Below are 12,758 nucleotides of genomic sequence, written 5' to 3'. Positions count from 1 at the left end.
GTCATCTCTTGTCGTCTTGGCCCGTTGCAACACGTCCGACTGGTCTCACGCAGAGCAAATGCATTACTACATATTATTCAAGACAGTCCATGGCCAAGGCTTGCTAATTATAATTCAAGGGTCTAGCTGGGTTATAATTACATAAAAACCGTCGTCTTAGTGCGAAAACCGGAAATCCAGCCGTTTGTTTCCCCTGTCTGGAGTCGTTGACACATAATCGACCCGCTGGTCCTCCGTCATGGCTGTCCACTTTCTATCGCGACAATGGTTGCGCAGCATGTAGTATAGCTTGATGGCTATATATACCACAATATTGAAGCAAAGGATAATAAGAAGCACCCGATTCCCCACTTCATATCGAGGCTCATCCCCTTTTCAATTCGATCAGCAAAGGGACACCATCACCAATCAACGGTCACTCACAGTCTTGGTATATATTCGATGCAATCATTCCTGCTGCCTGCGTGCACATGTTGTATATGGCTGGCGCAATAGCTCGCGATCGTATACTATTGGAATTACGGGAATTCCACCCGGATTGAAGTGCATGGGCTGGATGTGCATCGCCATCCTGTTAGTCAAATCCCTTGGATGGAGCACCAGGTTGATCTCACCATTTGGGTGGCTCAGCAATAGTGTTATTACCGCCCAAACAATCCATTTGTTGATCTGGGTGATGTCCACGATGTTGATGTACAGAAGCATTGGCAGCATCCAAACCTGAGCCAACATCCCCATCAGTGCCAGGGATTGAAAAACCTCAGCCGCATAAGTAAGCGCAATCCTGTTTACTATACTCAAAGCCTAGGCTTAATTAGCATTGCATCATGTACAGGCAGGTAGGTCAACTTTTACATTATACGGCATGCTCAATAAAATGGCCTGGAATGTGCCGAATCCCATGTCTTTCATGGTCAGGGTAAAGTATTGAGAGATAGTTACTTCAAGACCGTCAGTCAGAGAGCTGGAAGAATGTAGCTCAATATCACAATACTGACCCGACGGCGTCTGAAATGATAGCCCTATGAGATACAGCGGCCACAAATCATAATCTGTAAGACTCTGCCATAGAAGTTTGAATGTTATGGGCTGGCGATTGTGCATGGTCCCTTTACTTGGGTCCTCTCGGATAATACGATTAACCATTATGATCTCTTCTCTGTAATTGAGATTTATCAGCGCTATTCAAGCAAACAAGGAAGCTGGACTTTGAAGAATAGCTACCTTTCTGTAAACCATCCATTTCTTCCTCGAGCCCAACTGGCCGTTTGTGTCGGTGATGCTGGCATCAAGATACATGCCAAAACACCCAGGGTCAGAGTAAATAGCCCCTGTATGAGATTGTGAGCAGGGGTCAAGCATGGTAGATAGGCTGATAACCTATACAAACCTCAATCAAGAAAAGCCAACGCCAACCAGCATTACCGCCATAGCCTCGTAAGTGGAGAACTCCATAAGCTAGTAGCCCTGCAAGGATATCCGACAATACCCCTGCTGCATACCAGAATCCAAGACGAATGGAGAGCTCGTGGTGTTTATAAAAGTATGAAAGGTATAAAATCATCTAGATCATTTCAGCAAGGAGCAACTTCATTGGTAATATCTCAGATACTCACTGCCGGTGTGAATCCGCCCTGGAGTGTGCCTAGCAAGGCCCGACATATTAAAAAGGACTTTCTACCAGAAAGCCAGAACTGACAACTAGCCGTAATTGACCAGGATATAACCTGGAAGGGAATCCATCTGTCGGGGCCAAGCCACTTCCCAAGAAGTTGAGCAGGAACTTCAGCCAAAAGATAGCCCAATCTAAAGAGGGTATTTCCTAGATTGTAATCTAAGCTATAATGAGACAATTTACTCATGGATAAATATTCTGGACTCCGTTCAACTTACCGTTTCGTGACAGGTTGAGATCAGATAGGAAATTATCGGCATTAGCTTGTTCTAGTATCGCATATATTCAGCCAAGATATCAGTATAAAACCAAGAACTACACCTACGAATGTTAGCCTTGTCAAGCTCCAACGCCATCATCATGAAGCATGCCAGGAGAGTGATTCGGAGATCGATTTTCTTGACGATTTTCTATAACAATATCAGTCTGTTTTCAAGATATTTCCCCCCAAATGTTAGCATACACTTTCTTCTCTCCAAGTCCATCTTGCCGATGGATCAAAACGATGGATGTTCTCCCAGTCAGGCCGTGGCTTGTACTCCTCGGCTAGTACAGGGTCATCGAAAACAGATGGCTGAGTCGCTATCGCATTTGGATCATATCCTTTTGACCTCTGAAACCAAAATCGACGTTCATCAAGAGGATCACCAAGCTCCGGGGTGTCCGAGCAGGAAGCAAGCCTTGTAGTATGACCCTTTGGGGTCTTCTCATCGACTTCGGACCCGGTGAAGTTGGACTCGTTTTTGGAAAAACGAGCAATGACAAGAGACATCTTTCTGTTTAGCCCGTGGAGAATGAATGAAACATTTCGATTCTAGCGAGGCTCTTCCCCCCATTTTAAAGGCCAAATACAGAGCCCATTCTGCAGGCTAGTTCTCAACTTCCAGCACTCATTAAGGGGGTTTCTTTCCCAAACAAGAAATCTCCACCATCTTCTTGTTCTAGTCCCAGTCTATCACAAGACGCGATAGACTGGTATGAGGTGGAACAGAGATGCGGCTTTCCAGACACACAGAGCCTAGATCAAGCACCTTTCCTTGACACTGGGAATTCCTTGGTCTAGAATCCAAGACAATCAATATTCAAAATTATGATGTTTCAATTGCGCCATTCTTTGGCTTATCGAATGCCTGCCAGTCTATCAGGCGGCGTCGCAGTTCTCTCAATGTATTTTTCGTACACGTTATCTGGTTATAGAAAACGACATGGGTCCACGGGCAATGGTGTAGCTTCGAGGTCATCCGAATACGTGAAAGTACCAAGCTTCTCTCGATGAGACACAAGCCCCTAAATCTTCCATAATAACCAGTTAGCTTTGCATTCCATGTGTTGTTAATGTGTAATCTTTTTTCGTCTCTCCACGCTAGGATAGCACCGTATGCATGCAACACATGAGGGTCACACCAACAAAGAGACGGCAGACACCAATACTCGATAGGAGCACGGACGAATTGAGGCTTTTCGGCATACCTTGGGTTTGATCACAGCATTCTCAGAATGTGGCACAGTGTATTTGGCACTCCTCTGTCCACCGGACGACCAATCATCGGTCTAGGCCCTGGATGTAAGGGTGAGGCTGATGTGCACCCCATCATCATGCAGTGTAGAAGGAATTCGAAAAAAGGATCAAAGAACCTGCTGATTCAGTGGTTGTGTCTGGATAGCTGCACTGCAACACTGTTTTGCTATCTGTGAGGGGGAGTTGGGGCGAGGTTGGGTTGGTTGGGGAAGATGAAAGAGATGAAATGGAAGTGAAAAAAACTGGAAGGAAAGGGGGCAGAGCAGACGAGCCCTTCAAGGGAAAATTGTTAGAAATTGAGCTCAACGACTATTCGATACAGGCGAGAACCATTCTGAATACTGAGGATTTATCCTTTGGCTGAGACAAATTTAAATCTGGCCGGTCTTGCATCCATCCATCATGCGATTTTACATGAAGTGAAAAAGCAATAATAGCCGGCGAACCAGCCAGTACATTTTGTTCCTCTGAAGTAGGATGCCTCTTCGTCTAATACTGTTTCTGTAGTGTTTATTGTGTATTTCCCTCTCAGGGGATGAAGTAAAAGATGTTTCCATTGCACCTTGATTGCAGTCTAGTATTACCCTTTCCTAGTTTCCCAATTTTGTTGACAAAATTATACATTAGTGCATATCATTATATTTTGAGACTTTTAGTTTTATACAGACCCCTGTGTAGGCCTTTCTGCTGCGTCCTTTTGCTTTTGCTTCATTTCGGCCAGACACGGGGCCATGAATAGTCTCCCAGATATAATACCCTTCAAAGTTCCGGTCGAGACAACAATCCAAAGAAGAACGACAAGGATGGAAAGGATCTATAGTATGAAAGATATGATTAGTTCAGATCCCCAAATAGGTGTAACTCATATACATACCATTCCCAGCACCTTGAAAAATCCCGATGCCAATTCCCTTCCAACCTCACATGTTGCCATTGCATATGCCCCCAGTGGAAAGGTAAACCCCCACCAACCAATGTTGAAAGGAAATCGCTTGCATCTTACGATGGAAGCGGAGGCAAAGAAGAACCAAACAAGTCCAAATGCCCAAAGGAGAAGCGCGATGGCGAAGCAGATGACATAGATTATGGAAGCGGCATGGACTTCATCCAGTGAATTGTTTTTCGGAAGTACAGCTCGAGCAGCAGATCCAAGCTTCATCATTCTAGATCGGGATCAGTTGAAGTTCAGGGGGTTCAAAGGTATGAGTCGAGTCTTACGAGAAGGCGCCAGATCCCAGGGGTCCCAGGGGAAGAAACACGCTCACGATAACCTCCTTCGGGGGCAGCTTGTGGATCGTGAGTCGCTGGAAGTAGATGACGAAAACCATCATGGACAGGGGAATTCCCATTCCCCATAAGATATAGCTTGCGATGATTGTCCAGAGTGCGTATTGGTCGTGAGCTAGGTTATCTGCAACGATTGCCCCAGTTCCTGCAGCAACAACACAGGTGATAATCGGCATAAGCCACACTGCGGTCATAGAAGAAAGTTGTGTATCGATCCTTGTTGACATGCTAGAGTTCTTGGTCAGTCGAGGGTACATAGCCAGCAATCAGGAAGGGCCATACAGGAGAAAGGGCAATGAGAGTGCCGTGGCAACAGAGATCACAGCATCGATTATCCACATAGCCCAGGCAAAATCCCTAGTCCATTGGCCCCAAACCGGCACACACACAAAGCAAAACATATTGATGAGTGTTGCAAGTCCCATAGGAAACGTACCAATAAACATCGACTGCACTGGGTGAGTTAACATGTTCTTGAAAGTCTTCGGATACATGGTATATCGAAGCAAGCTGAGTATGCAACCCGCTGTGAAAAGGAAGACGTTGACGGCAAAAATAACAACAGAAATCCAGTAAAGCCAACGGCCATTGTATGGCAAGGTATAAAGGATTGTCGAAACAATTCCCGTCCCCATGGTCACCGAGAACCACCTGGTTTCCGGTTAGCATTTACCTATGTAGATAGCTTCAAGGACGACATACGAAGGAGTAAAGTTGTGGATGACCCTTCTCCAACCAACTTCAAGCTCTGTCGAGCACTTGTCGTCGTGGCAATCGTCATGTCTCTCTGACTGGCCATCACCATGGCTCTCATCCAACTCAGAATCAAGTATGTTTCGGCTGAATCTTTTCGACGAACTGCTACTGCTCAAAATGCTGGGAACTGAAGCTTGCCATGGCGTCAGGAACTTTTCCGTTGAACAATGAGGGTCTTGGTTTGTCGCGTATATTGATGTTCGCTGTTCACCCTGAATTCCAAGCATTTTGATTTCTCCAGGGACGGTCTTCCAGGCGATGAATGTTGAGAAGGGGAAGAACTTTCGCTGTCAGAAGTCATCTTTATTTTAAGGGCCTTTTTCGACTCCGCTTATGACACAACGACCGACCGTCGACGGCTAGATTTCCTGACAGAATTGGAAGCTGGAACTTGGTGTTGTGTAGTAACTCGAGTTAGTTAGTGTGTTGTTCCTAGTTCGTTCCCAGAATTTGGTTCAGATGGAGATCCACCCCAAGGATCGGTGGGCTACTGCGCGTGAGCAATAGTTGCAGCAATCCTAATTTGTTGCCAAAATCCTACCCAAGCCGCCGGCGAATAGCGATGGTAAAACGATATGGTTTGACACAAGCTGAACTCTGAATGCTTAGGCTTCTCTCTATCTCGTTCATTTTTTCTTCCGCTTCCCCGTGCCTCTGACGGCCTCATCCCTCGGGCAGAAGGTGTGCCCTGTTCTCAGTTCAGATTGGATTGAGATTCGATTCATGATTCATGATTCATGATTCATTTCCCACTTGGCAGAGCGGGTCCCTGAATGGGTAATCACCGAGCTTTCATGGGCCACGTTGATCCACAGGTTCGACGCTTGTGTTTTAGAGGCTACTCCTCGGCCATTTTTCGGCCAGTGCGCACCATTCCGATAAATATAACTGGATTATGTATGCCTGGCTGGAATAGGAATTCTAATAGATTAAGTACCCCTGGAGATCATGAACTGTTTCCAAGCGAGAATCGTATCTTCAGCTCAGCCTTGAACGCCCAGCATACTCAATAATTCGACAACCGTTGGCCAGCGATCCTTCAAGCGGTAGGTTTGAATAAAGCTCGAGTGTCATAGCTATATTTCAAATCGAGATGCCAATAGTTGGGGGCCGTTGGCTTTGCGATCAGCCACGCCTTGTCCAAAACCTCAACCACTTCCTCGGGCAGTGGACCCTTTTCAATGTCTCGAAGATTGCTTTCCAGCTGCGCCAGGCTGCTCACACCAACGACAATCCCATCACGACCATTATCCTTCATGTTGAGCGCCGAGTGGTGACGGACCCAGCGCAGTGCGGTTTCCGGCAGGGTCAATCCATGCTTTTCTACAACGGGCTCGATGATTCTCAGGGCATCAAACGTTGCGTCCTTGAAGTAACGGCTGCGGTACAACGCCCCGGATGCGGCTTTGTCACTATAACGACCTTCCTCGGGTACATCCTTCGTCTTGTATTTCCCCGAGAAGAGGCCGCCAGCAAGCGGGTTGTAGATCACTATGTCAATTCCATAGCGTTTGCAAGCGTGAACTAATTCGGTCTCGATTGAGCGTGCTAAAATGGCAAATCAGTTATAGTTCTGCAGGGATCTATCCTCACGGAAAAGGAACTCACTGATGGCATTATACATTGCCTGGTAGATGGTTGGGCGCACCCAGCCTCTTTCGTTGCAAATCGTGACTATCTCAGCGACCTCGAACGCTGTGTAATTACTCAGTCCCAAATTGACGAACTTTCCCTCCTTGTGTAACTCATTGACAGCCTCGAGGGTCTCAGCGAACGGGACAGAACGATCAGGGGCGTGCAGGTAGAAGATATCGACTTTGTCCGTGCCCAGCTCCTTCAAGGAAAGCTCGAAGTTCTCGCGCAGGACGGCAGGCTTATGATCGCCGGGGGTCTTGGGATACCATTTGGTTGCTAGGGTCAGGAAACGCTCCTTCCATTTCGCCTGGGCCGTGAAGGCTTCTTGTTGGCCTCCGACGTATATCCGAGCGGTGTCGACTTCATTATAGCCTTTTTGCTGCAGATAATCCAGGCACTTATTATAGTCGTCGAGGGAGGTGATTCGAGCGCCCTGGGACTCATCCGGTCCAAAGGTCATCAATCCGAGGATGACCCTTGGCATGAAGTTCTGCGCAATCAAAGGCATTTTCAGGGATGTCAACAAGGATGTCTGTGTGTGTCAATGGCAGCTGATCAGCGAGTTGAGGTTCGGAGGTGGGTTGGTTGGGAGGGAGCGGAATGGACGGAGAAGCGGGGTAACGGTTTGAAGATAAGGATAGCAGCCAGTGTCGCCATTTGTGTCTGATATGAGGTATAAGAGTCTGCCTTGTTAATCAATGGGTGAAATGTGTATATATAATGGTCTTTCTGAGGAAAATATCATTTCATTCTCACCATGTGTCTGCGTGGTTACAAGCTATTGTGGTCCAATATTTCCCCGCATCACCAGATCAACAATGATGATGCAAGAAGGTGGTATATAATTCTAAACATATTCCATCAGTCCATATATATTCTTAAAGATCCCTGCAATGAGCCGAATAAATAGACACTCAAGTGTCATGCTGATGCAGTATTATAGAGCCTGTATATTAGCTTGCCGTTGGCGCCCACACAAATCAAAAGCGATTCTCCAATTTGACTCCTTCACCAAACAAACAACCACCGTCGCTTCTGGCAAAGCGTTTGCCCGGTCACACCATACTTGACTTGCCTTCCATCATTTTCGACAAAACACAAGGAATACTCAACTCATATCTAAAGTGTTTGCAAAAATGGCTGCAAGTGATCAACACCGATTCTCAATTCTGGTCATCAACCCCAACACATCTACGCACATGACCGATGGGTTGAAGCCTATACTGGAAAGCCTTCAATATACAGATGTCCAATTCGACTACTTTACGGCACCTTCAGAGTCTGTTACACTTCCTGATGGACGCATCATTGAAAGCGTACCCAGCATAAACTCAGGCGAAGATTCTGTGCAATCCGCAATTCATTGCAGAGGTTTTTTGGAGCCATTGGTACCCAAATATGATGCCTTTCTGGTGGCCTGCTACTCGGCTCATCCACTCGTTGGGATGCTGAAAGAAGAGATTCTGAGATTAGAAGAAGCAATTCCAACAGGAGGATCGCTGTCATCGAGATCCCAGCGGAAATACGTGACTGGGATATTTGAAGCTAGCGTTACAACATCCCTGTCTCTGATCAGTTCCTTTCACCTCACAGATGATCGGGAATTCCACAAAGCGCAGGCCAAAGACACTTTTGGCATTGTATCCACAGGCAGCATCTGGGAGACTGAGCTCAGCAAAGCAGTCGCGGACATGCTTGTCAATTCCGATAATGTTTCCACCTCGCGCTTCGCTGGGGTCGAGACCACCGGGCTCACAGCAGTCGAGCTGCACACGATACCGGCTGAGGAGGTGAGGCGGAGGATGATTGGTGCTACTGAGAGGCTTATTAGGAGCACATCGAACTCTGTGAGTGCGATCTGCATGGGGTGTGCTGGCATGGCTGGGATGGAGGAAGCAGTGCGAGAGGGCTGTATTAAGGCATATGGTGCGCAACAAGGGCATAGAGTGAGGATAGTAGACGGTGTAGTCGCGGGGGCTGGGATACTTGTGGCAGCCTGCAAGGCAGGATTCTAAGCAGCATATATGTTGATGGTCAATGTTTGAGTGCTCCATGAGTATCTGGATGTCGTAATGGTTAGCACGGAGACGTTTGCCTAATATGTCAGAATCATAAAAGCGTAAAAGGATATCAAAACGAAGAATATCGTTATTTCATTTTGAAACAACCATCTCAGCCTCAATAAAGGTAAAATTCACGACATCACCCATTAATGCGCTTCTGTCGATGAAACAGAGAGGACATTACAGTGACACCTGAGGCCCCCACACCACTCCGAGAGAGTTTCCCCGCGGAAACGCGGTACGCGTAGCTAATCACCTCGACTACTTTCAGTGGTCAAGAGAAGATGCCCAGGTATGTACAGCAACGAGATGCGAGGCTTTCTTTTTCCTTCAAGAATATCAGTCGCTAATTCTTGCGTGTGGAGTATAGAGAAATAATAACCCTTCAAGCCGGCCAGTGCGGCAACAACGGTATGAGGCCCAACGAGACACAATCCGATTCACAACACTTACAGCTTCTTTCCCCCCCCCCCCCCCCCCCCCGCTTGGTCAAGACTGAATATGACTCTTTCGAGCTTGGATATATTGGATTGCTGATGGATTATCTGCAGTCGGAAGTCAATTCTGGCAACAGCTGTGCCTGGAGCATGGAATCAGCCAGGATGGTAACCTTGAGGAATTCGCAACCGAGGGAGGGGATCGCAAAGATGTCTTCTTCTACCAGGTAAAGATTGGGTCGCATTGATCTTCTAAAGGGATAAGAGAGCTAATATGGGAATTTAGAGTGACGATACCCGGTATATTCCCCGAGCAATCTTGATGGACTTGGAACCTAGGGTACGACTCCATTGCGAAAACCACTTCCACGGAATTATGATACTTGCTATAACAGAGACTAAATGTGCTATGATTAGGTCCTCCAAAGTATTCAGACTGGTCCCTACCGAAACATTTATAACCCCGAAAACTTCTTTATCGGACAACAGGGTATTGGAGCAGGAAACAACTGGGGTGCTGGATATGCGGCTGGTGAGGTTGTGCAAGAGGAGCTATTCGATATGATTGATCGAGAAGCGGATGGAAGTGATTCGTTGGAGGTGAGGCTCTGGAGGATGTGGCACGGAAATGATATCATGAACTACGGCTTACAGATGACTTGGTAACAGGGATTTATGCTGCTGCACTCCATTGCAGGAGGAACTGGTTCAGGTCTCGGAAGTTTCATTCTGGAAAGAATGAATGATCGGTTTCCAAAAAAGCTGATCCAGACATACTCGGTCTTCCCAGACACACAGTCCCCGGATGTCGTAGTCAACCCGTACAACAGTCTGCTTACCATGCGACGGCTAGTACAGAATGCGGACTCTGTGGTAAGACTCAGCACCCAATCAAAAGACATTGAAAGCTCCGACTAAAGCGTTGACCAGGTTGTTTTGGATAACGGTGCCCTTTCGAGGATCGTTGCCGACCGACTTCATGTACACGAACCTTCGTTCCAGCAAACCAATCAGCTGGTGAGTGATTTACATGGGGGATGCCAGAACCATGACTCGGGCTGACTTCAGTAGGTTTCGACGGTGATGTCGGCCTCGACCACCCCTCTTCGCTACCCCGGCTACATGCACAATGATCTCGTTGGAATCATTGCATCCCTTATCCCTACCCCCCGCAGCCATTTCCTGATCACATCCTATACCCCATTTACGGGCGACAACATTGAGCAGGCCAAAACCGTGCGTAAGACCACCGTTCTGGATGTCATGCGTCGTCTTTTGCAGCCAAAGAACCGCATGGTTTCGATCAATCCCAGCAAATCCAGCTGCTACATCAGTATTCTCAACATCATCCAGGGTGAAGCCGACCCGACGGACGTGCACAAGTCGTTGCTGCGTATTCGCGAGCGGCGCCTGGCACCATTCATCCCCTGGGGACCGGCCAGCATCCAGGTGGCGCTAACGAAGAAATCGCCGTACATACAGAACACACACCGTGTCAGCGGGTTGATGCTGGCAAACCACACATCAGTGGCCACATTGTTTAAGCGAGTGGTGCAGCAGTACGACCGACTGCGGAAGCGCAATGCTTTCCTGGAGCAGTACAAGAAGGAAAGCCCGTTTAGCGATGGACTCCACGAGTTCGACGAGGCCAGAGCCGTGGTGACGGACCTGATTGGCGAGTATGAAGCAGCTGAACGGGAGGACTATTTGGACCCAGACGCTGGGAAAGAAAAGGAGCTAGGTGTATAGATTACCATGGATGGATAATGTTTTCTTTAAGCTATGCCCGGTCTTTTGCTGTTTGCGATTGTTTCTGTTTGCTATTTGCTGTTTGATGATTTCAACGGATGAAAATCAGGTGCATTCCGACTGGTACAGGCGTTCTTTAATTTTAATATTATTATTATTCTGACTCTTTGTTTTGAAGATAATCCTGGCTTGACACCTTGTACAAGTGTCTAAAAGAGGGGGGAAGGCCAAAATGAGGCGAGAGATGACACGTAGATAACTCCTGTTTCAATTTGAGACCCCCATTCAGAAGACCCCATTAGTTGGAATAAACCATCCATCCTAGCAGATCGCTGGAGAGGGGAGGGGAAAAAAAAAAAAAAAAAAAAAAGAGGAGAAAAGCGAAACGCTTGGATGCAGATGCAAGCAGCAAAAGGGCCAAGGGATCCGATCGCAGGATAATTTCTCCATGGAGATAGTAGAGATGACAGTAGGACAGACACCGTTCGAAGGCTAGTGCGATGACTCGAGAAATATATTAATAAATCATGAGGAAATGCAACATGCAGGAAGCACGGGGATGGCTTCAAAAAAAGGCCTCAATGCTATAATGCCTAATCGTTGCCTTGTCGGGTTGTTTCTGTCCACTTGGCGAAGACATGGGGTTTGGAGAGTTGTACATAACACAGTAGAGTGTTTCACATGAACAAGTCATTTTATCTCTATATATCGTTCTGCGTGGACGTTGAGATAAATTCCTGGTATGGAATGGGTAAGTACTTTTGAGCTGCAGAGTGATGTATGAACGGTGGTGATGGTGGAGCCGTGATGATCGCATGGGGGGGGAAAGATGTGTGCCCAAGTGAGGGGATGCAGACAAAAACAACCATTGTTCATGATCTTCTGAATTCGACTACCACTTATCAGACCAGAGTCGAGAATAGCCCATCTCCAACTTCAACTCCCCAATACACTTCCAATACGTGGTGGACAGGGTGGTACTAACTCCGATAGTGCCTCTTTAGTCCAGGATAGAAGACCCTCGATCTCCGGGGCTTACGAGTATGCAATAAAGGGAAAGGAAAAGAGGGACAAGAGAAAAAAGAGCTGTCATCTGCACTGCTGCAACTGGAAGGATACGTGCATACGCAGTGGTCGATATAGACTCACCGTAGTTTGGGTGGGTTGGATCAGCATCCCTTGCCACTGAATGCCTTCATGAAGCAGATGGACTGGGAATAGTAACACCATCGATGCCCTGCAAGGATGAGCATCACGTGCTAATTATTTGAGGGGATATGGAGTAGTCGGGTAGTATATTGCTGAATATTCGTGATGATGACGAGATGAGCTGGTTCATCGGATATTGAAGCAATTATCTAGTTATTCGTCGTCTATCCAGGAGTCGTCCGCCACCCAAAAAGGGGTGCATTCGTGGTCACTTGGTCCATGTACCGATGAACTGTTGGGTTGCTAAGGTTTTCAAGGGACCAGAGATTGCTGTTCCTTGATTTTCTATCTCCATCTTCTATCTTGACTATCTTGAAAGGTGGTGGTGATACAACTCACCTCACCACTACCTACTCATCGTCATCCTCATCGCCATACTCATCATTATCACCATATTCAATTATAATCAATATAATCAATCCATGATC

The 12,758-nt window shown here is 47.0% G+C and overlaps 5 protein-coding genes across 5 annotated transcripts; 2 read left to right on the top strand and 3 right to left on the bottom strand.

Moving 5' to 3' along the window:
- Positions 1-156: 156 nt before the first annotated feature.
- ASPWEDRAFT_110195 (putative MFS transporter) lies at positions 157-2,447 on the bottom strand (the record flags this gene model as incomplete). Its single annotated transcript, XM_040828152.1, has 11 exons — positions 157-371; positions 424-552; positions 615-804; positions 856-941; positions 999-1,159; positions 1,225-1,331; positions 1,391-1,564; positions 1,617-1,834; positions 1,894-1,944; positions 2,001-2,085; positions 2,139-2,447. 11 exons carry the CDS (start codon positions 2,445-2,447, stop codon positions 157-159), a joined length of 1,725 nt encoding a protein of 574 aa, XP_040688830.1.
- A 1,405-nt stretch (positions 2,448-3,852) lies between these two features.
- Positions 3,853-5,464, bottom strand: ASPWEDRAFT_171980 (TDT family transporter; the record flags this gene model as incomplete). The annotated part of the gene is made up of 5 exons (XM_040830871.1): positions 3,853-4,008; positions 4,069-4,357; positions 4,413-4,709; positions 4,764-5,132; positions 5,184-5,464. 5 exons carry the CDS (start codon positions 5,462-5,464, stop codon positions 3,853-3,855), a joined length of 1,392 nt encoding a protein of 463 aa, XP_040688829.1.
- Positions 5,465-6,136: 672 nt separating this feature from the next.
- ASPWEDRAFT_40325 (aldo/keto reductase family protein) lies at positions 6,137-7,476 on the bottom strand. Its single transcript, XM_040835295.1, has 2 exons — positions 6,846-7,476; positions 6,137-6,785 (listed from the first exon to the last, which is right to left on the bottom strand). The coding sequence occupies exons 1-2, from the start codon at positions 7,378-7,380 to the stop codon at positions 6,277-6,279; spliced, it is 1,044 nt and encodes a 347-aa protein (XP_040688828.1). The 5' UTR covers positions 7,381-7,476; the 3' UTR covers positions 6,137-6,276.
- Positions 7,477-7,569: 93 nt separating this feature from the next.
- ASPWEDRAFT_40324 (aspartate/glutamate racemase family protein) lies at positions 7,570-9,073 on the top strand. Its single transcript, XM_040835294.1, has one exon. The coding sequence runs from the start codon at positions 8,009-8,011 to the stop codon at positions 8,885-8,887; it is 879 nt and encodes a 292-aa protein (XP_040688827.1). The 5' UTR covers positions 7,570-8,008; the 3' UTR covers positions 8,888-9,073.
- A 127-nt stretch (positions 9,074-9,200) lies between these two features.
- ASPWEDRAFT_40323 (gamma-tubulin mipA) lies at positions 9,201-11,469 on the top strand. The gene is made up of 8 exons (XM_040835293.1): positions 9,201-9,227; positions 9,306-9,346; positions 9,487-9,599; positions 9,659-9,712; positions 9,790-9,972; positions 10,042-10,245; positions 10,303-10,389; positions 10,444-11,469. Exons 1-8 carry the CDS (start codon positions 9,220-9,222, stop codon positions 11,119-11,121), a joined length of 1,368 nt encoding a protein of 455 aa, XP_040688826.1. The 5' UTR covers positions 9,201-9,219; the 3' UTR covers positions 11,122-11,469.
- The last annotated feature ends 1,289 nt before the right edge of the window (positions 11,470-12,758 follow it).

This window comes from Aspergillus wentii, assembly GCF_001890725.1.
Source record: "Aspergillus wentii DTO 134E9 unplaced genomic scaffold ASPWEscaffold_4, whole genome shotgun sequence".
Classification (NCBI taxonomy): domain Eukaryota; kingdom Fungi; phylum Ascomycota; class Eurotiomycetes; order Eurotiales; family Aspergillaceae; genus Aspergillus; species Aspergillus wentii.
Note: the sequence above shows the minus strand (reverse complement) of the source record. Positions and strands in the feature narration are given on the sequence as shown.